The following is a 27,111-nucleotide window of genomic DNA, read 5'->3' on the forward strand; positions in this document are numbered from 1 at the left end:
CTGCATATAAATAGGCCGTCTGGGTAAAGTAGATTGCTCTCCCAATGTGGTAGACAATATCCAATCCACTGAGGTCCTGAATAAACCAAAAAGGTGGAGAAAGGGATAACTTGCTTTCTCTACTTGAGTGTTAGAGCTGGAACATGGATCTACTCCTGCTCTCAGACTGGGAATTACACCATTGGCTCCCTGGTTCTCAGGCCTTTGGACTCAAACTGAATTACATCATTGGCTTTCCCAGATCTCCAGCTTGCAGACAGCTGATACTGGGAGTTGTCAGCCTCCACAGTCATGTGAGACAAGTCCTTAAAATAAATGTCTTTATTATTCACATGTATATTTACATGTGTATTTGTTTCTCTTTATATAAATATACATAGATACCCACATATGTGTGTGTATATATGCCCTATTGGGTCTGTTTCATTGGCAAACCCTAGTATACATGCACATATACTACATATATACACACACACACTCCCTCAAAGGAGCGTATATATAGTATATAGAGTTGATAGAGCTGACTTTTGGATATGAATGGGGAAGGAAAGATGAACATAAATACACATATCAATTTACTTATATTGATACCCTGTGGGAGAAGAAACCAAAAAAGTAATACAAAAAAAGAATGACATATAAAAAGGAAGGAAGAGTCAGGGTGAAAAGGATGGGCATGTTAAGACAGACTTCCCTGAGCATACCTTCCTTCTGTCGTGTAGTTTTGATTTGGGAAACACATGCTTTACATATTCAAAAATTAAATTAAGGTGAAAATAAAAAGGGCAATCCCTAAAAATTGAAAACAAACTGAAAAAACGAACCTAACTATATATATCAAGTTGGTGGCAAAACCACACTGAATTAAATGTATTCTTCCCAATAACTTTAGAATACAGTATTTTAACTATATATACTTTGTGGAACACAGTATAAGTACAATTGATCTAAAAAGAAATCTTAAACTTCATTCAGTACCTAACTGTTGGCAGCAATAAACGTGTTACTATTTTGGATATATCCTACACATGGCAAATATGTAATATTGTGAATATTGCTGGTAACCAGGATTTTCAATGAAAGAGCAAAGAGATAGAAAAATCAAAAAAATAAAATTACTTTGGATTTACCTGTGTCAGTTTATCTTTACGTTTGAAATATCAGCATGAATGGAAAATTTTTTCTCTAATGAATTGAAAAGGCATCAGCTGGGTGCGATAGCTCACACTTGTAGTTCCAGCACTTTGGGAGGCCAATGTGGCGGGATCATTTGAGCCCAGAAGTTCAAGACCAGCCTGGGAAACATAGCAAAACCCCATCTTTACAAAAAAGTTTAAAAATTTAGCCAGCCATGGTGGTGTGTGCTTGTGGTCCCAGCAACTCCAGAGGCTGAGGCAGGAGGACCACTTGAGTCTGGGAAGTTGAGGCTGCAGTGAGCCATGATTGTGCCACTACACTTCAGCCTGGACAACAGCACAAAACCCTAACTCAAAATAATAACAATAAATAAAGAGGAGAGAAAAACAAAAGGTCTCAAAGTAGTGACAACTCAAAAGAAGGAAGCACACCTAATCCTCGGATTGTGGTCTATAAATACAACTGCCTGCTAAAAAGAAGAGCTCCAGAGAGAAAGGTCGGATTACCCACAAAGGGAAGCCCATCAGACTAACAGCAGATCTCTCTGCAGAAACCCTAAAAGCCAGAAGTGAGTGGGGGCCAATACTCAACATTCTTAAAGAAAAGAATTTTCAACCCAGAATTTCATATCCAGCCAAACTAAGCTTCGTAAGTGAAGGAGAAATAAAATCCTTTACAGACAAGCAAATGTTGAGGGATATCGTCACCACCAGGACTGCCTTACACGAGCTCCTAAAGAAAGCAGTAAATATGGAAAGGAAAAACCGTTACTAGCCACTGGAAAAACAAATCAAAACCAAAATGTAAAGACCATCGACACTATGAAGAAACTGCATCAACTAATGGGCAAAATAAACGGCAAGCATCATAATGACAGGATCAAATTCACACATAACAATATTAACCTCAAATGTAAATGGGCTAAATGCCCGAATTCAAAGGCACAGACTGGCAAATGGGATAAAGAGTCAAGACCCATTAGTGTGCCATATTCAGGTGACCCATCTCACATGCAAAGACACACACAGACTCAAAATAAAGGGATGGAGGAATATTTACCAAGCAAATGGAAAGCAAAAAAAAAAGGCAGGGAGTGAAATCCTAGTCTGATAAAACAGACTTTAAACCAATAAAGATCAAAGAAGGGCATTACATAATGATAAAAGGATCAATCCAACAAGAAGAGCTAGCTATCCTAAATATATATGCAGCCAATACAGGAGCACCCAGATTCATAAAGCAAGTTCTTAGAGACCTACAAAGAGACTCAGACTCCCACACAATAATAGTGGGCAACTTTAACACCCCACTGTCAATATTAGACAGATCAGAGACAGAAAATTAACAAGGATATTCAGAACTTGAACTCAGCTCTGGACCAGGCAGAACTAATAGACATCTACAGAACTCTCCAACCCAAATCAAAAGAATATACCTTCTTCTCAACACCACATAGCACTTCTTCTAAAATTGACCATAATTGGAAGTAAAACACTCCGCAGCAAATGCAAAAGAATGGAAATCAAAACAAACAGTCTCTCAGAGCACAGTGCAATCAAATTAGAACTCAGGACTAAGAAACTCACTCAAAACCACACAGCTACATGGAAAATGAACCACCTGCTCCTGAATGACTACTGGGTAAATAACAAAATTAAGAGAGAAATAAATAAGTTTTTTGAAACAAATGAGAACAAAGACACAACATACCAGAATCTCTGGGACATAGCTAAAGCAGTATTTAGAGGGAAATTTAGAGCACTAAATGCCCACAGGGAAAGCAGGAAAGATCTAAAATCAACACTCTAAACATAACAATTAAAGAACTTGAGAAGCAAGAGCAAACAAATTCAAAAGCTAGCAGAAGACAAGAAATAACTAAGATCAGAGCAGAACTGAAGGAGACACAGAAACAAAAAACCCTTCAAAAAAAAAATCATGAATCCAGGAGCCAGTTTTTTGGAAAGATTAACAAAATAGATAGAACTCTAGCCAGACTAATAAAGAAAAGAGAGAAGAATCAAATAGATATAATAAAAAATGAGAAAGGGGAGATCAGCACTGATCCCACAGAAATACAAACTACTATCAGAGAATACTGTAAACACTTCTACACAAATAAACTAGAAATCTAGAAGAAATGGATAAATTCCTAGACATATACACCCTCCCAAGACTAAATTAGGAAGAAGTTGAATCCCTGAATAGACCAATAACAAGTTCTGAAATTGAGGCAGTAATTAACAGCCTACCAACCAAAAAAAGCCCAGGACCAGACGGATTCACCGCCCAATTCTACCAGAGGTACACAGAGGAGCTGGAACCATTCCTCCTGAAACTATTCCAAACAACAGAAAAACAGGGACTCCTCCCTAACTCATTTTATGAGGCTAGCATCATCCTAACACCAAAATCTGGCAGAGACACAACAAAAAAGGAAAATTGCAGGTCAATATCCCTGACGAACATTGATATGAAAATCCTCAATAAAATACTGGCAAACCGAATCCCGCCACACATTAAAAAGCCTATTTACCATGATCAAGTTGGCTTCAATCCTAGGATGCAAGGGCTGGTTCAACATACGTGATAATCAATAAATATAATCCATCACATAAACAGAACCAATGACAAAGACCACATAATTATCTCAATAGATGCAGAAAAGGCCTTCAATAAAATTCAACACCCTTTCATGCTAAAAACACTCAATAAACCAGGTATTCATGGAATGTATCTCAAAAAGAATAAAAGCAATTTATGACAAACCAACAGCCAATATCGTACTAAATGGGCAAAAGTTGGAAGCATTCCATTTGAAAACCAGCACAAGACAAGGATGCCGTCTTTCACCACTCCTATTCAAAACAGTATTGGAGGTTCTGGCCAGGGCAATCAGGCAAGAGAAAGAAATAAAGGGTATTCAGATGGAAGACAGGAAGTCAAATTATCTCTGTTTGCAGATGACATGATTATATATTTAGAAAACCCCATCATCTCAGCCCAAAACCTCCTTAAGCTGATAAGCAACTTCAGCAAAGTCTCAGGATACAAAATCAATGTTCAAAAATCACAAACATTCCTATACACCAATAAAAGACAAACAGAGAGCCAAATCATGAGCAAACTGCCATTCACAATTGCTACAAAAGAATAAAATACCAGGGAATACAACTTACAAGGGATGTAAAGGACATCTTCAAGGAGAACTACAAATCACTGCTCAAGAAAATAAGAGAGGACACAAACAAATGGAAAAACATTCCATGCTCATGGATAGAAAGAATCAATATTGTGAAAATGGCCATACTGCCGAAAGTAATTTATAGATTCAATGCTATTTCCATCAAGCTACCATTGACTTTCTTCACAGAATTAGAAAAAACTACTTTAAATTTCATATGGAAACAAAAAAGAGCCTGTATAGCCAAGACAATCCTAAGCAACAAGAACAAAGCTGGAGGCATCATGCTACCTGACTGCAAACTATACTATAAGGCTACAGTAACCAAAACAGCATGGTACTGGTACCAAAACAGATATATAGACCAATGGGACAAAACAGAGGCCTCAGAAATAACACCACACATCTACAACCATCTGATCTTTGACAAACTTGACAAAAACAAGAAATGGGGAAAGGATTCTCTATTTAAATGGTATTGGGAAAACTGGCTAGTCATAGGCAGAAAACTGAAACTGGACCCCTTCCTTACACCATATACAAAAATTAACTCAAGATGGTAAAGATTTAAACATGAGATCTAAAACCATAAAAACCCTAGAAGAAAAACTAGGCAATACCATTCAAGACATAGGCATGTGCAAAGACTTCATGATTAAAACACCAAAAGCAATGGCAACAAAAGCCAAAATTGACAAATGGGATCTAATGAAACTAAAGAGCTTCTGCACAGCAAAAGAAACTATCATCAGAGTGAACAGGCAACCTACAGAATGGGAGAAAATTTTTGCAATTTATCCATCTGACAAAGGACTAATATCCAGAATCTACAAGGAACTTAAACAAGTTTACAAGAAAAAAACAACTCCATCAAAAAGTGAGCAAAGGATATAAACAGACACTTCTCAAAAGAAGACATTCATTGTCCAACAAACATATGAAAAAAAGCTCATCATCACTGGTCATTAGAGAAATGGAAATCAACACCACAATGAGATATCATCTCATGCCAGTTAGACTGGAGATCATTAAAAAGTCAGGAAATAACAGATGCTGGAGAGGATGTGGAGAAATAGGAATGCTTTTATACTGTTGGTGGGAGTGTAAACTACTTCAACCATTGTGGAAGTCAGTGTGGTGATTCCTCAAGGATCTAGAACTAGAAATATCATTTGACCTAGCAATCCCATTACTGGGTATATACCCAAAGGATTACAAATCATTCTGCTATAAAGACACATGCACACGTATGTTTATGGCAGTACTATTCACAACAGCAAAGGCTTGGAACCAACCTAAATGTCCATCAATGATAGACTGAACAAAGAAAATGTGGCACACATACACCATGGAATACTATGTAGCCATAAAAAAGAATGAGTTCATGTCCTTTGTAAGGACATGGATGAAGGTGGAAACCACCATTCTCAGCAAACTAACACAGGAACAGAAAACCAAACACCGCATGTTCTCACTCATAAGTGGTAGTTGAACAATGAGAACATATGGGTACAGGGAGGGGCCTGTTGGGTGGTGGGGGGCAAGGATATATTAGGAGAAATACCTAACGTAGATGGGTGCAGCAAACAACATGGCACTTGTATACCTATGTAACACACCTGCACGTTCTGCACATGTATCCCAGAACTTAAAGTATAATAATAAAAAAAATGGGGGGCTTCAAGAAGAACAGCTGATTCCAGGTTTGGGGCAGGAAATATATAAAATAACAACCTAGTTTGCCAGAAATCAAGGAAGCTACCAAAATCAATGGATCATATCAAAAAGGACAAAAGAGATAATATAAAAGGGTTCCTAGTGGCCAAAGATAAGATACTGCAGTTAAAACACAAACACAGAAAAACCTATAAGTTCATAATAATCAATATAAAAAAGACCCCAATTCCCCCACCTTACAAAACACAACTCGTTGAAGTTACAACAGCACCAACTCCTTATGCTGAGAATTGGCTCAGACCAAATAAGTAATTACATTGACTCTCATCTCTAAGCATGTATCTCACAGCCTGCCTCTCTAATTGCATGTTTAACAGGGATGTCAATATTCAAATGTCCTAAAGAACTCTTAATTTTGCTTCCAAACCTTCTCTTCTCCCAACATTCCCTATCTCATTTGCTTATATTGCCATTCCCCATATTTCATATCTAATCCATCAATAAAATCCCAAATCCAACCACTTCTTACCATTCCACTCTAGTCTTGCCATCACCTTTTACACAGATTACTGCAGCACAGTCCTAATTTCCCTTTCTTCCACTGTCACCCACTTCATCCCATTCTCTCAAATCAGCCAGGCAAAACCTTTCAAAATGTAATGCAGATCATGCTATTCCCATGCTCAAAACTCCCCAATTACTTCTACTACTGCCAAAATACAATTCTACAACATCTACATAACCTGGCCCCGGGATACATTTTTACTTCTTTCACTCTCCTATCAACCCTCTCTACTAGCTGGTCTCTTTGCTGCTTCTCAAACATGCCAAGCACCCTCCCCTCTCAGGCTCTTTGCACATTATCTCCTCTATTCTTCTCTATTGAGAAGGCTCAATCCCTAGAGTCTCCCACAGCTCACTCCTTCATTCAAGCCTCTACCCAAATGTCACTTTTCAGAGAGATCTTCCCTGACCACTTTATCAACCATAGCACCTTCATAAATACAACAACCTACCTCTGTATTTTGTTTACATTATCTGTTTGCTATATAAAAGCACACTGTTTAGAACGGTGCCTGGCACATAGTTGGTGTCAATATATATTTGTTAAATGAGTTACCAAATCTGAAATTAACCTATATTTTTCAAGTATCAAAGTTCTCTCAGATGTGTAGCAGAAGGTCATTTTACCTTACCATATATCATTTATTTCAGAGACTAAGTTACTCTATAATTTCTGACAATTAAGTTCTTTCACCAGTTATCTTCTTTCACCTTTTGCATATTACAGACTGAAGATCTCAAAATCTTGACACCAGATTGCAAGAGAAGTCTTACTTTACTCTCAAAAACCTTCATTAAAATCTGTGAATCTCACTGTATTTACTAGGAAACGACTCACTGACAATCATGCCACAATTATGCCACAATCAATGGGAAAGTTGGGTACTACATTTCCTAACGTTTTTGTCTTAGTCCATTTTATGCTGCTAGAGCAGAATACCTGAGACTGAGTAATTCATTTTAAAAATTTACTTCCTCACTGTTCTGGGATTTGGAAGTCCAAGATCAAGGCACTGGCATTGAGGGTTTTCTTCTGGGTCGTCCCATGATGGAAGGCATCGCATGGGCAAGGGAAAGAGAGGGGGAAGAGGAAAACTCATCCTTTTATAAGAAACCCATTCCTGAGATAAAGAACCCCCTCCTATATACCACATGCCTGCGATAAAAGCATTAATATATTCATCTCTTAAAGGTCCCCACCTCCCAACATCGTTGCAATAGACTAAGTTTCCAACACATGAACTTTCAGGACACATTCAAACTACAACAGTTTGCTTCATGAATTCCTCACAGCTTAGTGCAAGACTGTTTTAATTTAAGCAACCCCACATCCTGTACCTCTAATTCTGACATTGGTAAAGAAGCAGATTTGCAACTAGCTAGGAAACAGAGCTTACATTTGATTTCCTTTCCTTTAAAATTTTAGATTTATTTTTTAAACACCTATGGTCTAGATCAAGCAAACCAAACAATTAATCCAGCCGATCTTCCTACACTAACACCAAACAACGAAAAAGGGAAGGAACAGTATTTGCTCTTTCAAGCATTCACTGAGCAGCATCATATGCTGGGAAGAATATGGAAGATCTGTTGGTATTTTAAGCTGGCCCAGTAAAGATACTTATTCTTATTCTGAGAATATGATATGCAATGGTAGCTCAAGGTTCAATATAAGAATAGTAAAAAAGGGAAAAGTATTCCAAAGTCTCCTCAGTCAAAAAAAAAAAAAAAAAAAAGAGTAAGAGGTAAGCAAGGCCAGTTTTTCATCAGTTTAGGTATGGGTGATGAAGAGGCTCTCATGGAGGTTTTATGTTCACCTCATGTTGGTCAAATATGAGGGCTAATGACTACTCTCAAGGGCAAAGAATCTTGCAAAGGCCATCAGAACTTCTAAGCAAAGACATATGCTAAGTTCTTGTGCAAAGCTCAATTTTAAACATTCTTCTCTACGCATAGAAAGTTTCATGGTAGAGCAGATTGGGCACAAGCCAGAAAGAACTGGGTCCAAATGCTAGTTCTACCACTCATTAGCTATATGACTTTGAGCAAATTATTTAACCTCTCTAATTCTCCACCTCCCTTTGTAATATGGGGGGTGAAAATATTTATTTTAAGGGCTTGTATGAAGATTGAATAAGAAAACAGGTGGAAATTGTTAGCACCAGATACGGAATCCTATATATGCTCAGTAACTATTCATTTCCTTCATCCTTTGGTCCAACCATGTAGGAAAAATATCAGCATAGCTACTGCTCACAGAATATTTTTATTTTATAAGTTCTTTAAGAAATAAAAGTTGCCCCTCTCCAAGCTTCCTCACCTCTCTGCAAAGATCCCTATCACCCAGCAGGCACAATCTGGAGTCTACCAGGACTAATTACATTCTTCTCTTTATTCTGTGAATGTCAGCCTTGACCAGCAGTCCCAGACACCTGGGTTACCCTTTACCACTCATATCTAATCCCCGAGAGGCCCTGGGCTTTCCCTATCCTGTCATCATCTCCCAGAAACCCTCCAACTGTGTCCTCTAGAATTCAATGTACAGTGACCAAAATCTCCTCTTCAATCCCTTCTATAAAATATCTCTTCACTTTCTTGCTCTAACCAATACCTGACAGTCCTTGAGGACAATGCTTCCACTGTAGACCTTCTCAGGTAGGGATGAGCTTTCCTTCTGCAGTCCTGGGTTGCACCAGGCCTATAAGCAGGTTGGCTAGTAAATTCCATATTCTCCTTCCTAACCCCCATCCATTCAAATATTCACATCATCTGACTATACCACTCAGCATAACTCTTGCTTCTGTGACCTAATAACCCTGGATTCCCCTCTCACCCCGTATTTTAGCTCCTGGATCGATGACACTCTCTCAACTCCTATATTAGTTCTCAATATTTTCAACATACTTATCCTTCAATATACTGATCCTTCAAATACTAAGCCCTCCAATTACATTAACTCATCTCTTCCTATGGCCTTTCTTCTATCCTTCCTCTGTCACTCACTCCCATGGTCACACTCTAGACTTTACCTGCCATTACCAAAAACTCCTTTTTCTCAATTTCAAGCATCTCACTTTATGGCCACTATCTTCTAGTCTTCCTGTTCAGTCCCTCATAAACATATCCCATTGATCAACAACCTTCAACCACGCTGAAATTCACAATTCATTAAGCATGCCACCTTCTCACCATCCCTCATTGCATCCTACCCAATGTCCTCTCTTTGTTCCTTGCCCAGACTAAATCTATAGTCTATCATCATAATTACTCCCTTGCACGCCCCTGCACCTACCTCCCTGGAACCTGGCCTATTCTGGATTATTCAATGGCCATGACCTCAACCCTAGCTACATCCAACCCTTACTATCTGGACCTGAACAGCTGACCTTACCTGAAAAACACACAGCCACACTAACTCGTCTCACTTTAAATTTCATGATCATTAATCCTCAGGTAAGCACTCAAGTGGCTCCTGCCCAGCCATCATGCTGTTCCTTACACATTCACCCTCCCACTTTTAGATAACTATGTAGTATACAAATCTCTCTCCACAAACTGCCAATACCTCAACCTGCACCTCCATCTCATCTATTTCCTGGAGAAAAATCAAAGAAACCAAAAGACAACCTGCCCCAAATCTCACCACTACATCTACACTCTGCCTCTACCCTAGTCTCTACTACCTTCTCTTCTATTCTTCTAGCTCAGTGTTTCTCAAAATTTTTAGGTCTCAGGACCTCTTAACACGGTTGTAAATTGTTGAGGTCCCCAGAGAGCTTTTATTAATGTGGATTATAGCTATCATATTTACTGTACAGAAATTAAAATTGGGAAATTTAGAAAATATTTATTTCATTAAAAAGTAACTCTATTACATGGTAATACAAAACATTTGTATGAAAAAGAACTATACTTTTTTTATTTTTAATGGTAGAGACACGGTCTTGCTATGTTGGCCAGGCTGGTCTCAAACTCCTGGCCTCAAGCAATCCTCCTGCCTCAGCCTTCCAGAGTTCTGGGATTACATGCGTGAGCCAGCACACACTGCCAAAGACCTATATTTTCTAAAACATAAAATTTAGTGAGAAAAGCAGTTTTATATCTTTACAAATCTCTTAAATGTCTGACTTTAATGGAAAACAGCTGCATTCACTCTGCTGTAATATGTTGTTTTGGTTGAAGAATATGAAAGGATTTCAGTCTCACACAGATTCATAGTTAGAAAAGAAGTATTTTAATGGCCATTTTAGATAATTAGGGATGTTCTTCTTTGATACAGCACCAAATCCCAATAAGTAAAGTTTCTTAAAGACTAGTGGCAATGTGCAATCTGAAACTATATTAGTGAACTTTTCTCCTCTCTGTTACCTTAAAATTCATCGGTCTATGACTCACTTTTCAAACTATCTTTTACCCATGCATAATTTTGTAACACCATGCACTCCAGTCAACTGGGAAAACACTGTTTCTCTATATTATGCAGATCATCCAAATGTTAGGAAACTTCATTAAACTATATTTAAAAGCCACATTCATTAACATCACCACCAATGACATCAGAAAGTCTTTAAGTATTAGGAAGATGAAACATGAAAATTTTAAATCTTTCAAATAAGTCATTCTTTCCAATAAAAATGGTAGCCCATATCCCCTAAAAGAAGACTAGCTCAACTAGCAACTCAAAACAAGTACTTTTCCTCAGACAACCACCATACTACATTAAAGAGTTCTTTATGCATACTTACCATTACTCAGAATTTTAAAATGTAATCTTGTGTAATCAAGAGCAAGATTTAATAAAATCAATGATTTTGACTGCTTCCTCAAAGACATTCTGAAGCAGAATCAGTATGATAATGATGATGATGAATGTGTAATGAAGAAAATAATGATTGCTTACTCTGTTTGGATTGGTGTCTGTCTTATTCTGTTCAGGTTATTACAACAAAATATCCTAGTACTTGGTAATTTATAAGTAACAGAATTTACTGCTCACAGTTCTGGGGGTTGGGAAGTCCAAGATCAAGGCAGCAGTAGGTCTGGTGTCTGGTGAAGACTTTCTCCTTCATAGATGGTGCCTTCTTGCTACATCCTCACATGGCAGAAGGGACAAACAGGTTCCCTCAAGCCCTAATAATCTCCCCAAAGTTCTACCTCTTCACACTATCACCGTGCAGGTTAGGTTTCAACATGAATTTTGGAGGGACATCAATGTTCAGACAAAACCTTATTTGCCATTAAGCTACCAGAAGTTTTATTCACTATTGCTTTCAGAAACATCAGCTCAAATATCAACATGGTGAAAAAGGCAGATAATGCTTTTACTATTGTGCAAATAGTTTTGACTTCCTGGACTTCTGAAAAGTTCTCAGGGGCTTCCAGGAGTCCACTGGCTACACTTTGAGGTCAGGTGTTCTAGTTGAACTCTCCATGCTCTTACAACAGGCCAACCTTCTAGATAATGCTCCAGAATGTCTTTCCTTTCTCTCCTACATTGTCAATGTTATCTACTCTCAAATGAGTCTTCCCCATTGGCAGACATTATTTATTCACCTAGAAAAAAACCTCCTTCAACCTCCCTTTTCCTTCCAGTTATGGCCTTATTTCTCACCCTTCCTTTTCAATAAAACTCTCCAAAAGAAGGCTTGGATTGGTAAGCAGGAGGAGCCAGGTAAGAGGAGAAGGGGCGCTATCTGTACATATGAATGAGAAGCGAAATCAGCAACCAGTCAGCAATCAACCCTTTCTGAAATTAAAAAGAAAAAGAAAACCCAGGCATCTGACATTCCTAGAGATTTTCTAATACATCAGCAACATAATACAAACCTTTTTAAAAATTCTTTTTAATTTACTGCCTGTAGACAGTGTCTAGCCACCACATTGCACACACCCCCCCCATGATTTCAGACATCAAATATTAACACAAAGTGAGTAATGCTAAAAGAAAGGGGGTTAATCAGACACCTTGAGAGAAAGGAAAAAATAACACTGATTCAATGAGAGCTGTTAATGAGGCTTTTTGTTTTGGTAGATTAATTTGGGAGTCTGATGACTAAGAAGAAAATCTAAGCTTCTCAGGTGACTGCTATTGATTACTACCAAGGTTTTTTTTTTTAATTGAAGAGATGCTTTTGCTAAATTCTATAGTTTATGAATTTCAGGTGTTTATCCGAAATCTATGTCTACCCTAATAGTATAGAAAACTTTCCTCATTAGCAAATTGAAAGACCTCCCCTTATTGATTCCGTATTATAACCTGACAGATGATGAACATTTCAGGCTGTGAACTGCTGATGTTTAAATACATTACCCTAATACTCTTTAAGTATTGCCAATTGTAAACCTCATTAACTCCCAGCATGTGGCCAAGGCCTGGATTTCATCGTGACAGCCTCACAAAATGAAAACAGGTATATAAAAATCATTTTATCATCAACATTATTATATCCTCCTTCACCTTGTGAAATCTTTAAAAGGCCATATATTTTTTCCTCAGAAAAAGAATAGCAAACATAGGAAAGGCAGAGAACATGCTTTATTTATACAGGTCACACATTTCTAATCTTTAGATTTCTTTTTCATCTTTTTCTTCTTTGATGCCCTTATTCTTCATGCATCAAAACAGGAACTGTCCAGGACCCAATCTCTTTACTCTGAACAGAAAGGAATTATTTGAGGCCGGGCATAGCGGCTCACACCTATAATCCCAGCACTTTGGGAGGGCTGAGGCAGGTGGATCGCTTGAGGTCAGGAATTCGAGAGCAGCCTGGCCAATGTGGTGAGACCCCATCTCTACTAAAAATACAAAAATTAGCCGGGTGTGGTGGTGCATGCCTGTAATTGCAGCTACGGGGGAGGCTGTAGCAGGAGGATTGCTTGAGCCCAGGAGGCGGAGGTTACAGTGAGCTGAGATCATGCCACTGCACTCCAGCCTGAGACTCTGTCTCAAAAAAAAAAAAAAAAGAAAGAAAGAAAAATTATTTAAGGGTTTGATTATATTGCTGTCATTTTGGTACGACAAAGTGGCAGGGGGCTGACAAGGTAGTATAGTGAATCTGTCAGCCTCATCACTAGCAAATTGAGACAACTAACATCCCTTTTCCAAAAGAAGCGCCAACTTCTGTTTGCACATGGAGTGCAAAGAGGTTCCACACTGGAGATGAAAGACATATGTGTGGTAAATTCCTATGTGACCCTAGCAAGCCGACTGGATCCCTGAGCCACACGGTGCCCACCCCACAGACAGTGCTTGGTACCCGTAACCCTCAGTGAGTCAGGCACTCAACACCCCCAGCTTATTCTAGTCCCACGTGGTCTTCCCAGGTGAGAAGGTCAGTCACAAGTGAAGACAGTTTTTTAGCCTCGACTCCCTTTAACAAGACAACAGTCAAAAACAACAACAAATAGAACATTTGCAAAGATCAAAGGAAAGATTTTCACCTTGCTCTTAACAGACAAGTTGTGTGAATAATGTATAAAAATTATACTTAGAAGATATACAAAGCTTTATTCTCATTTTGAATAAAAATAATAATAATCACAACCAAATCTAAAAGGTACAGTTCAGTTATGTGGTTCAGTATCAGTAAGGAGGTCTAGGCCCTAAGAAGTCCTTAGAGTCCCACCTCCTCCTCAAATGCTGGGACAAGCCCTCTTCACTCATTAAGGCCCACCAAAAACAAAAGGCTTCCAGCCCTAGACACTCAAAGTCTCCTCTCATCTCCCTTACGGAACTTCATAAATTGATTAAACCCATCATTAAGTAGATTAAAACAGTGGAATGCAGGGAGGTCTAAACACAACAAAGAGTATTAACAGCAAGTATGCTGTTACACAGGCAAATCATGCCAATCCCCTCATTCAAATTAGCCTTTGATGGCTCTCCAGCACTCTCAAGATAAAGAACTCCAATCCTTAATATGAGGTACAAGTCCCTACACAGTCTGGGCACAGCCCACCTCTCCCACCACCATGCCCTGCTCTTCCGTGCTCCAGGCATGCCAGCCTCTGCATTTCAAAACACAGAGCCTTTGCAAGTGCTGTTCCCTCTGCCTGCAACTCTCTGTCCTCTGTACTCCCACCTCCAACTCCTGCAGCTCAGATGTCACTCATGGAAAGTCTTCCCAACTTCCCAGTCCAAATGAAGCCCCATTTGCTGTTACTCACACCATCCCTCTCTTTCATAGCAGTATCACATCAATTCACATTTCTTTCAGGCTCCCTGATGAATACCTATCTGCTCCATTAAATTAGAAGTTCCAAGAGGGCAACAAGCACTGTGCTTTTTTTCCACTCACCATGTTATCCTCAATATACACAACTGTGCCAAGCACAGAGACGAGGTTCCCAAAGAGCTGCTGAATGACTGGAGAGTGTTCAGAGAGAAGCTCCAGCACGGAAGGCTGACCAAGGCAGCCAAGGCACTCACGCATCATTCCGTTAGAAACAAGAGTGCCACAGAAAACAGGATCCCTCCCTCAGCAAGCTGGGGGTGTTAAGGCCATAAGTGCACAGGCATTTAAATTCCCTGCCCGGAGTTCCACCCCAGCCCACACATAGGTGAAGTCTTTAGAAAGCGGCCATGACCTCACAGAGACAGTTCACAATAGGGGTCTCTGCCTGGAAAATGTCTGGATCAAGCCAAACTACCACTAGAAAAAGATTTTTTCTGGATCAGGCTGGTCCTTGGCAAAAGAAAATTCTTCACAACTATAAGCTTTCTGATGTCCCGGAAAAAAACAGCTACATGAGTGTATTCATTTCCTGGGGCTGCTGTGACAAATTACAACAGGAAAATAAAACTGGTACACTGAAGAGGCATCTGCACTTCCAGGTTCACTGCAGCATTATTCACAATAGCCAAGATATACAATCAACTCCAGTGCCCATAACAGATGAATGGATGAAGAAAATGTGATACATGTACACAATGGAACACTATTAAGCCTTTAAAAAGGAGATCCTCTCACTTGTGACAATATGGATGAACCTGAAGGACAATATGTTAAGTGAAATAAGCCAGGCACAGAAAGACAAATACTACATGAGCTCACTTATACATGGAATCTAAAAAAGTCAAACTCATAGAAACAGAGAGCAGACTGGTGGTTGCCAGGGTCTCGCTTGGGGGAAGGGGACAGTATGGGGAAAGGCCCTGGGGTGATGTTGGTCCAACAATACAAAATTTTAGTTAGAGGAGTAAGCTCAATTGTACAACATACTGACTATACTTAATAATCATATATTGTATACTTGAAAATTACTAAGAGTAGATTTTGAGTGTTCTCAATACAAAAAGAAATAAGTATATGAGGTAATGGACATGCTAATTAGCTTGCTTTAGCCATTCTACAATGTATACATATTTCAAAACATCACGTTGTATATCATAAATATATTCAACCTTGTCAATTAGAAAATATAAATAGCTGGAGCTAGGTGCGGTGGCTCACACCTATAATAATCCCAGCACTTTGGGAGGCCAAGGCAGGTGGGTTGCTTGAGATCAGGAGTTCAAGACCAGCCTGGCCAACATGATAAAACAATGTCTCTACTAAAAATACAAAAATTAGTGGGGCATGGTGGTGGACCCCTGTAATCCCAGCTACTCAGGAGTCTGAGGCAGGAAAATTGCTTGAACCAGGAGGCAGAGGTTGCAATGAGCTGAGATCATGCCACTGCACTCCAGTCTGGGCAACAGAGCAAGACTCCATCTCAAAAATAAATAAATAAAATATAAATAGCAAAGTTCAGCGGCACATGCCTGTAATCTCTGCTCCTCCAGAAGCTAAAGCAGGAGGATAGCCTGAGCCTAGGAATTTGAGACCAGCCTGGGCAACAGAGCAAGACCTTTTGCCTAAAAGTAAAATAAAATATAAATAAACAAATAAATAAAACAAATTACCATAAATTGGGTTGCTTAACACAATAAAATTTATTCTATCACAGTTCTAGGGATGAGAAGCCCTAAATCAAGAGTTCAATAAGGCCATAGACTCTCCAAAGGCTCTTGCGGAAAATCCCTTCTTGCCTCTTCCAACATCTGGTGACTCCAGACATTCCTTGGTTTATGGCTGCATCGCTCTAATCTCCACTTCTGTGGTCACCCTGTCTCTTCCTCTTCCCTGGTTCTGTGTCAACTCTCCCTTTGCCTCTATCTTCTAATGACATTTGTGATGGAATTTAGAGCCCACCCAAACAACCCAGAGTAATATCTTCATCTCAAAATTCTTGATTTAATCACAGATGCAAAGACCCTTTTTCCAAATAAGGTAATATTTACAAATTCCAGGGATTAGGACTAGATCTCTTTGGGTGGCCATTATTCAGCCTGTTAAGGTGAGTAACAGAATTCGAAATACAGTTTCCATTCATGGGCTTTTGCGAAAATGCTTCTTAGTACGTTTAACTAAATTTAGTCAACAAATTGATACAAAACTCTAATTTGATTATTACACATTATACACATGTACTGAACTAACACTTGGTATCCAATATGTACAATTATTACACGCCAACTAGAAATCAAAGGAAAAAAAAACTGAGATGTTCAAGGTTTTTGCAACTAAAAGATTTGTTATAGGGCAAAGGATTAAGGCCATCTAACATTTTCCGTGTCACAGTAAAACACAGAGATTTAAGATAATACAAAATCTAAAAGCAAATGTCAACTAAGGAGGACTGTGCGATTATGAGAAGAGGCAGCTCAGAACACTGAAAAGGCCAAGGAATTTAAAACCTGACAGGCCTGAGCACCTTTTCGCTACAAACTGTTTAAATACCAAGAGCTTCAGACAGCTCATCGATAAAATCAAGAAAACAAAGTCAGCCTTTCAAATCTGTCACAAACTTTTGAGAAAATACACACATTATGTTATATTATATATGTAAAATATATGTTACATTGTTGTTATCTGATAAATGTAAGTCTGAATTTTTGGAGATTATATGTTTTAAAAAAAGAAAAAGCATGTCTATTACTGGGAAGGGGGATAAAATAGAAGGCAAAGTACATCAGAAGGTATTCCAATTATTTATTATTTTATGTTATTTTATTTTATTTTATTTTATTTTTGAGACGGAGTCCCGCTCTGTCACTGAGGCTGGAGTGCAATGGTACGATCTCTACTCACTGCAGCCTCCAGCTCCTGGGTTTAAGTGATGCTCTTGCCTCAGCCTCCCAAGTAGCTGGGATTACTGGTGACAGCCACCATGCCCGGCTAATTTTTTTGTATTTTTAGTAGAGATGGGGTTTCGCCATGTTGGTCAGGCTGGTCTCGAACTCCTGACCTCAGGTGATCCGCCTGCCTCGGCATCCCAAAGTGCTGGGATTACAGGCATAAGCCACTGCACTCAGCCTATTTATTTATTTTTTTAAATATTTTTGCTCTTTCGTATACCTTCAGAGGTCTTCCAATTCTATCAAATAAAGGCCCATAAACACACTAAGTATATAGGAACCAAAATTTTCACAGAGAGAAAGAGATACAAAATTTAAAAAGCAAAGAAAAATACTATAATGTTAAATTTAAAAGGAGATGTCATTAGGAACTTTTAATTTTTTAAAGTTTGTATATTTCCCAGCTCTTTTCACTGAAAAGTCAGAGGAGTAACACCCTGGTAACAATAAGCCAGTGCCCAGAGCTTTGTTTCTCAGCACCATTCCCAAACAAAAGGAATGAGACCTTCTTGTCCGGGCGGCGGGGAGAAAGTGATTTCCAGGTCAAAGGCAGGAACAGCCCAAGGTGAGCCTGGAACAACTAATTTGTCAAAAGCACGGAGCATCTGAAAGCTGAGAATAAGAAGCCAGCTTGAAGCCCAGCCCTCCCACTGACCACATTTGAGACACTTTGCATGTAAGAGCATACTGGTAATGGAGTATAATACAGAATTAAAGTAAGTAAATCCAGTAATTTATGTTGATATAAAAGATTAAAAGAGAAAGAAAAGGGGGGGGAGGAAAGAAAGTTTCTGTTTACTAAAGAATGTTGGACAGTAAGTATAGGAGAAATTATAGGATTAGAAAAATTGCCACCTTTTAAACATCAATAGAATAACTGATTCAGCAAAGAATCATCATCGATGCTAAAACCATTAGGTGAAAGGTTGCTGGAGAAAAGGATATCCATGTGATCCTGATGTATCATCCCACAGATTATCTACTCATATATAACGACAAAATGGAGTCTTTACAATGGAAGTATCAGGTGGATGCCACCTTCATCAACTGATCAAACAGCATCACCAACGCCTGGACACTATCCCTCCTGAGGACATACAATAGGTAGTAAAGAATAGCTCCTAACCTATACCCCAAAATGTATCCTGAATTGAATCAGACAATGAGGAAACAATCAGACAAGTCCAGAATGCAGGACCTTCAACAAAATAACTGGCCTAGATTTCAAAAGTCAGTATCATGAAAAACAATATAATGTTTCTGTTTTGTTTTAGAGTAAAGGAGACATAACAAAATGCAGTATAATCTTCAATAAAAAAAAAAAAAGAAACAAGAATAGGCAAAGAGCCATTTGAGGTAGGGAAGAGAGGTGAAGACACCAGCTCTGTAAATATACTTGAAAGTTCTAGTATATTTAAATATGGATTAGACATTAGCTGATATTTGACATGATCATTAATTCTCCAAATGTGATAATAGCATGGGGGTTCATGCAGGAGAATGTTCTTAGTCTCAGAAGATAAATGCTGAAATATTGTGATGCATACAATTTATACTTAACCAAAAAAAGAAATTATGTGTGTATGTGTTTGTGTATAGAAAATGTGTGTGTACAAAGAGAGCACAAAGATGGTAAAAATGTTAATAAAAAGTCAATCTAGGTGAAGCATATAGATTGTGTGCTCACTGTATTTTTCTCTCAACTTTTTTTGTGGCTCAGAATTTTTTTCTGTAGTTTAAAATTTTTCCAAATTAGAAAAAACTGATCTCAAATATTAAGGCAGATAATTCATGTTGCATGTGAACTTGGTCACACTTCCTCTGAACCATGAGCCATTGCAGGGAGTGAAAAAACAATCAGATTTTCCACAGAAAAATGCTTGCTGGAATAAGTCTATGTTTTGCATAGCTTCAGCTTAAATGAACTACTGTGAAACACACCCCAGCCTTTTCCAGCGCCACCCTGCTCATATACTACATTTTCCTACCAAGCAAAGACTCCACCTTGGGGTGAGGGTAGAAAACAAAGGTAAGAGGGTTAAAAAGGAAACCTTCTGCCGCTTGAACAGAGAGAGAAGGCATAATCCAACAATTCTCCAGAAAACTGCAACAAGTAGATCATCTAATTCCCTGCCTGCTCCCTCCCACTCATCAAGGTCTTCATTTTACAGGAGGTCCTTTCCATTTAAAAAAAAAAAAAAAAAAGGGTGACAAGTGCATAAATAAGAAAAGGAAAGTGCCAGTGAAAACTGAGAGTATTTGAAGTACACAAAGACATTATACATGGGTTATATTTCAAACCACTGCATGTGGGAAAATCAGACACATGAAGATTCCAATAAATAGAGAAAATTCAGTGCTAGAGAACTCCATCTCAGAGTGGTAGGTAACTGCAGTCTGTCAAAAGGGTGCTGGCAAGCAGCAGGAACAGAAGCGAAGTCTCCTACAGTTTACCTAGAGAAGGAAGAAGGCAAGGTCCTTTACAGTTTACCTAGAGGTTAGTTCTTGTACATTATACTTTGGCTATTAGCAGACATTGGCGTTTGATTAGCAAGAGTTCAGAGTCCAAAACTCTGTGTTTAATGGTAAAAGCCACTGCAATCTTATACAGCTTAAGAAAATCCCATCTTTAAAATGAAAGCAGAAGGCCAGATAAAGTGGCTCATGCCTGTAAATCCCAACACTTTGGGAGGCCGAGGCAAGCAGATGGCTTGAGCCCAGGAGTTTGAGACCAGCCTGGGCAATAGAGCAAAACCCCATCTCTACAAAAAAACACAAAAATTAGCTGGGCATGGTGGTGCACGCCTTTGGTACCAGCTACTCAGGAGGCTGAGGTGGGAGGATCGCTTGTACCCGGAAGACAGAAGTTGCACTGAGCCAAGATCATGCCACTATACTCTAGCCTGGGCAACAGAGTGAGACCCTGCCTCAAAAGAGGGGGGAAAAAAAAGTTCCAACAAAATGGAAGCAGAGAAGACTGGTAGGGAAAAAAAGAATCCAAAGGCATTCTGCAGCGTGTCCTATTTAATTCTATATGGTACAGTTTCTTTCCTCTAGCTTTTGCAGAGTGCCTTTCTTGGGGCTTTGGAATCACATGTGAATTTTTAAAGGCGATTTGATCAGAAGGAAAGATTACAGAAAAGTTAACGTTCATAGAGCTATGTTGTACATTTACTCACAATTTTACAGCCGCCTTGAAAAATACCAAAGGCATATAAATACTGTCATATATCTGCACACCACCACCTTGATGATAATAATAGTTCTCGGAAACAGTAAAGTATTCTTTAAACAAGTCAAATATATACATACTGAATCCCCAACTTGAAACAATGATTGAAGGAAATAATTATTACTCAAATAATGTAATAATAGTAGTAGTAAGTACAGAAAATGGTCCTAAGAGATGGAAAGGTATACATTTAATCACTTCCTGGTCATTAGACCAAAAGAAAGCTGTTTCAAACAAAAAGAATTAAATGAGATAATTAAAAATAAACATACCCATCTTTGGTCTGATCCACCACTCCACTTAAAAGTTCCACAGTCTTTGGATTAGGCTGACTTTCTCCAAAAATGTTCAAGTATCGAGTGACAAAGTCATTGGGGGACATGAAAAATTCACCGTTTTTCTCAATGCTTGCATACTGTTTTAAAAAAAAGAAAAACAATATTTTATATATTTGATTTTCAAAAGTATATAATCATGGGATCGATATGTGAAAAAGCTCAAAATATCCAAATGATAAAATATCAGATATGATTATGTACTCTTCACAATGACCATTATCTCCCAACACTTCAAAGAAAAAACAAGTCAAATTTTATGTGTATAAACTTAACTGGGAGCAATGTTTTCCCACAGGGACATTTGGCAATATCTGATGGCAATTAAGATTGCCATAACATGCGAGGAAGGGTGCTACTGACTCCAGCGGGTAGAGGCCAGGGATGTTGCTAAACATCCAACAATGCGCAGGATGACTCCCGGCAACAGATGGTTCTCCAGCCCAAAGTGTGGGCAATGTCCAGGTTCAGAAACTCTGGTTTACAGAAATTTGGAAAGACAAAGTATGTCTTGCTTTTTAGCAAAGGCACATAGCTTTAAAAAAAAAAAAAAAAGTGGAACTACGAAGTCATGGAGACAAACAACCTAATTCCTTTGCCCCGTTCCTGCTTTAAGAGCATCAAGGATACAAGAAAGGATGGCAAACAAGCTAAGCTGGAAAGCAAACTACTAAGTGCATGTCATCTTGGGCAATCTTATGGAGGGAGGCAGTAAATGCTGCTCCAGTTATTGTCCTCTCCATTCTAAAGCATTACTATGCAGAAATGCTCAGTAAGAATTAGGTGGCATACAATGCTTCCTCACAGTGTTCTCCTAAGGTCTGGCCCTTAATGTGATAACACTCCAGCCTGGATAAGAGGGGGCCCACTAATTTCTGTTGCATGGAGCCCTAAGGGTAGAAATGCTGAGAAACCACATGGGATCTTGTGGTGTCCTTATGAAGCAGGACACGGCCTCTTGATCCTGGGGACAAAACAGTGGTTTGGGGACTCAGGATGTAAAGACAGTGCATCTACAAGAACAAGCCTAGCTGGGTGACAAGAATCACACTGGTAGCCATAGTGATGGAGGGTGCGCAGTGAAGTGCCAGGGCAGTGTCTCCCCTCTCTCTCTAATCCAAGTTAAGCCTGATAAAAACTGTTTGTAAAAGTCACTTGTCATTTCTACATTTCAATTCCAATGCAGACTAAGGCTTTGCTCAGATACTCAGTAATAATAAGCTTTGGCGTCCCACGGGCCTGGACTGTGCCTCTTACCACCTGAATGGCCTCAGGTAGGTAACTAAAGCTTTTGGTAACTCAGGTTCCTCATTCATAAAATGAGTAGAACAACATTACAGCTTCATAAGACAGATGCTAGAAATAAATGAGATAATCATGTCATCTACTTAGCACAATGCCCTATACACAATAAGTACTTTATATTACATAAATGTTCTATAGTATTGTCTTACAGGTAACATTTTTTTAGCACACTACAAGGAAAAGCCTCAAAGATGCCCCAGTGATCCTACCAGTCTTCAGTTAGCACTTAATTCAGCTTTTTGGACATGTAAAGAATTATAGTTTGATTTTCCTAATTGAGCCAAAACAAGATGAAAATATAAAGGAAATATCACTGCTAATTACAGCAATCCTATGACTTAGGAGTTATACTACCTAAGCTTGCCCCGATAGTGAATAATTTATTTCAATATACAATTTAACTTTTCCAGTACCAGTAGACATTTCCAGTTTTTAGTATTTTTAAATAAAGCTAAGGTAGCAAGCTTTGTATATAACATTTGTCCAAATTCCTGGCAATTTTCAAAGGCTAGGCTCCCAGAAGAGAAATCGCTGAGTCAAAGGAGAGGAACTTTTGGGCTCTTGGTACTTATTATCACACTGCTCCCCGGAAAAGATTGTACCAATTTACATGCCCACCAACAGTGTGTGAACATGCCCTTTACTCACTTTGGTCTATTATATTTGTTGCAAATATTTTTCTGTTTGGTATTTTTATATAATTGAGTCTATAGAATTTTTTTCTCCTTTGAAATTTCTTCCATTACTTTTCTAAGCTTAGACACTAGTTGTATTAGTCTGTTCTTACACCGCTAATAAAGACATACCCAAGACTGGGTAATTTATAAAGAAAAAGAGGTTTAATGGACTCACAGTTCCACATGGCTGGGGAGGCCTCACAATCATGGTGGAAGGCGACTGAGGAGCAAAGTTACGTCTTAACATGGCGGTAGGCAACAGAGCTTGTGCAGGGGAACTCCCATTTGTAAAACCATCAGACATCGTGAGACTTATTCACTACCACGAGAACAGTATGAGGGAAACCACCCCCGTGATTCAATGATCTCCACCTGGCTCCACCCTTTAAATGTGGGGATTATTACAATTTAAGCTGAAATTTTAGTGGGGACACAGCCAAACCATATCACCAGTCTTTCTTCATTTCACGACTAAATATCAGAGAGTTTCTCTGAGTTTTTTTAAACTCTGCTCTCCCTGCAGCAGTGAGCAGAGGGTCCCTATAGGGGGAACCGACTATATCCTTATAGCCACCACATCTTTAAAATGTCATTAATCCTTCTTTGAGAATATTTTTCACTAGCGACCTGAAGCCTTCCTCCCTTGCAATTTTCGGGAGTTTTATTATGATTAAACATACACCTGCAAAATGGGAAGAGTTTTAGGAGTTCTCATATAATGTTGTATAATACTTATTGTCATCACCAAGAAACACCACCATACCCAGTGAAGATGACAGCAAAGGAAACCAGAAGGAACCTATCACTACAAATGCGCATTCCCCAAGGGCAGGGGTCATATCTGGCCTGCTCACCATCAGTCACAGTAAATTGATAAAGGTTTGTAAGCTGTGAATGAGCCAGGGTAGAACCATAATCATCCAGCTGCCCTATTGCCATGAATCACTCACATCCTGGGACTGAAGGACAAATCCCCTACTATTTTCCAACCACTGAGAAGGTGCACACAACAGGTCACTGCATCTGCCCATCCTTTACTTCGATTCCCTGTTATAGGGATGAAACACAATATAATTAAGGATTTGAATCTGGATTGGGTATTTCATATTAGGGAACTACCATTAATTTTATTAGGTGCACAATGGTATTACGACTGTGTAGGAGATTGTTTTTATTATTTGAAGTTCTGTGCTAAATTATTTAGGGTGAATTATAGTGATAGCTAAGTTATATTTACATTAACATAAATCAGAAAAAAATGTATAAACTAATATGACAAGTATTACTTTACATTAGATGATGGTTATGTGGGTGTTTACTACTCTATTTTCTGTATGTCTGAAAAATTATCACAATAAAGTTAAAAATAAATTTAAGAAACATAAATGGTCAATAAATATATTGCTCTATTTATTTAAAAAATGAATATTTTAAATAAGATACAATTTTTCAACTAACAGATTGGCATAAAGTCTTTTTTGTTGCTGCTACGGTATTTTTTTTCATAATAATCTGAGTTGATATAATGTAGGAAAAGAACACTTACATGTTCCCACCCAAAATATATATTGAAACAACCTTCACGAGAGGCAGTCTACCAAGAAGAATCACAAGCCTTAATATGTTGTAAACCCATTCTAACCCAATGGTGCCACTTCTAGGAATTTATCCTAAGAAAATAATGCTAGCTATATGCAAAAATGTAGGTACAATATTATCATTATAGTGCTGTTATGATAGTAAAGCACAGGAGACAACTAAATATCCAATAATAAATAGTGGTTCGATAAATTAGGACAAAACAGAACAGCCATATGTAGGAATATTATGTAGCATTAAAAATATTGTAGAAGGCTTCCTTTCAGCCGGAACCACCATCTTCCAGTAATTCGCCAAAATGATGCACACAAAGGGAAAGAGGAGAGGCACCCGATATATGTTCTCTAGGCCTTTTAGAAAACACAGAGTTGCCTGGCTACCACGGTGAAACCCCGTCTCTACTAAAAAATACAAAAAAAAACTAGCTGGGCGCGGTGGCGCGCGCCTGTAGCCCCAGCTACTCGGCAGGCTGAGGCGGGAGAATGGCGTAAACCTAGGAGGTGGAGCTTGCAGTGAGCTGAGATCTGGCCACCTCACTCCAGCCTGGGCGACAGAGCGAGACTCTGTCTCAAAAAAAAAAAAAAGAAAACATGGAGTTGTTCCTTTGGCCACATATATGCAAATCTATAAGAAAGATGATATTGTAGACATGAAGGAAATGGGTACTGTTCAAAAAGGAATGCTTTACAAGTGTTACCATGGCAAAAGTAGAGGAGTCTACAATGCCACCCAGCATGCTGTTGGCACTGTTGTAAACAAACAAGTTAAGGGCAAGACTCTTGCCAAGAGAATTAATGTGTGTGCTGAGCACATTAAGCACTCTAAGAGCTGAGATAGCTTCCTGAAAAGGGTGAAGAAAAATGATCAGAAAAAGAAGGAAGCCAAAGAGTAAGGTACCTGGTGTCAGCCTGCTCCACGCAGAGAAGCACACTTTGTGAGAACCCACGGGAAGGAGCCTGCGCTGTTGGAAACTATTACCTATGACTTCATGGCATAATAGGTGGTAAAAGAAAAAAAAAAAAAAGACCCCTGGACTGTAAAAATGTTTCTCTTCATCGAGTAGAAGTGTGGTGTCCTCTCCCCCAAAGAAATATTTAAAGCAAATTTTAATTGTGTCCTAATTCATTGTATAATGTCTTTATTAATCAAATTTAATGTATTGCTTGCCAAAAGATGTGAGGTAGCTTATTGCACAAGAAATTACTCAACTGGTTAGAAGATGGCCAGATATTATTTATGACATATTTGTACTAGTTTAAAAATAGTCCCTCTAAATCATCATGGAAGAAATAAAGTAATTTACAAAAATAAAAAAAAGTAGAAGCACACTGAATTATAGGAAAAACTATTTGTAACATAGCAGGTAAGGGAAAAAACTAGATATAAAACAGTAATTTTTTTCTCCTAAGGGGAAAAACAATTATATACATACAGAGAGACACATAGACTGAGAAATAAATAAACATATAAATATCTGCACCTACCTTCCTATGCAAAGATCACAAGTTACTTTTGTTCATATATCCACCTTTTAAATTTTCAATAAATATAAAATTGGTGTGATAAAAAGCTTTCCAAAAAGAGAATTAACTGTTTTTCAAAATTTACCTACAAACATTTTAAAAGTGGATACCATGATTTTGTTGACAGAACAATTATAAAAATCCAAGTGTAATTCACTATGTTACTCTGTAATATGTCTTACGTTTCTCATTCAGCCCTTTTCCCCAATTTTCCCATCTTTTGCTACAGAGATTTCATTATATGAGACTATATACTTCTAAACAGTTGACATGGTTTGTCTGTGTCCCTTCCCAAATCTCATCCTGAATTGTAATACTCCCTACGTGTCAGGGGCAGGGACAACTGGAGATAACTGAATCATGGGTGCGGTCTCCCTATAAGTCTCACAAGATGTGGTGGTTTTATAAATGGGAGTTCCCCTGCACAAGCTCTCTTGCCGGTCACCATATAAGACGAGACTTTGTTCCTCATTCGCCTTCTACCATGATTGTGAGGCCTCTCTAGCCATGTGGAACTGAGTCAATTAAACCTCTTTGCTTCATAAATTACCCAGTCTTGGGTATGCCTTTATTAGCAGTGTGAGAACAGACTAATACAATAGTATGCATCATCTCTTTTTCTCCCTGAAGCTACTGGCTCCCTATCACTTTCAAGCTACTGGCTCCCTCTCACTTTCTCTATTACTAATACAGTAGTAC

The 27,111-nt window shown here is 38.6% G+C and overlaps 1 protein-coding gene across 3 annotated transcripts in view; it reads right to left on the reverse strand.

The window, feature by feature from the left end:
* SLC25A13 (solute carrier family 25 (aspartate/glutamate carrier), member 13) overlaps positions 1–27,111 on the reverse strand; it is a 207,937-nt gene that overhangs the window by 149,372 nt on the left and 31,454 nt on the right. For all 3 annotated transcript variants that reach the window (XM_011974699.1, XM_011974698.1, XM_011974697.1), the window contains exon 3: positions 21,246–21,388. In XM_011974699.1, the coding sequence (XP_011830089.1) occupies positions 21,246–21,249 (4 nt within the window). In that variant the 5' untranslated portion in view covers positions 21,250–21,388. The remainder of the gene's footprint in view (positions 1–21,245; positions 21,389–27,111) is intronic.

Source organism: Mandrillus leucophaeus, unplaced genomic scaffold, assembly GCF_000951045.1.
Source record: "Mandrillus leucophaeus isolate KB7577 unplaced genomic scaffold, Mleu.le_1.0 Scaffold148, whole genome shotgun sequence".
Classification (NCBI taxonomy): Eukaryota; Metazoa; Chordata; class Mammalia; order Primates; family Cercopithecidae; genus Mandrillus; species Mandrillus leucophaeus.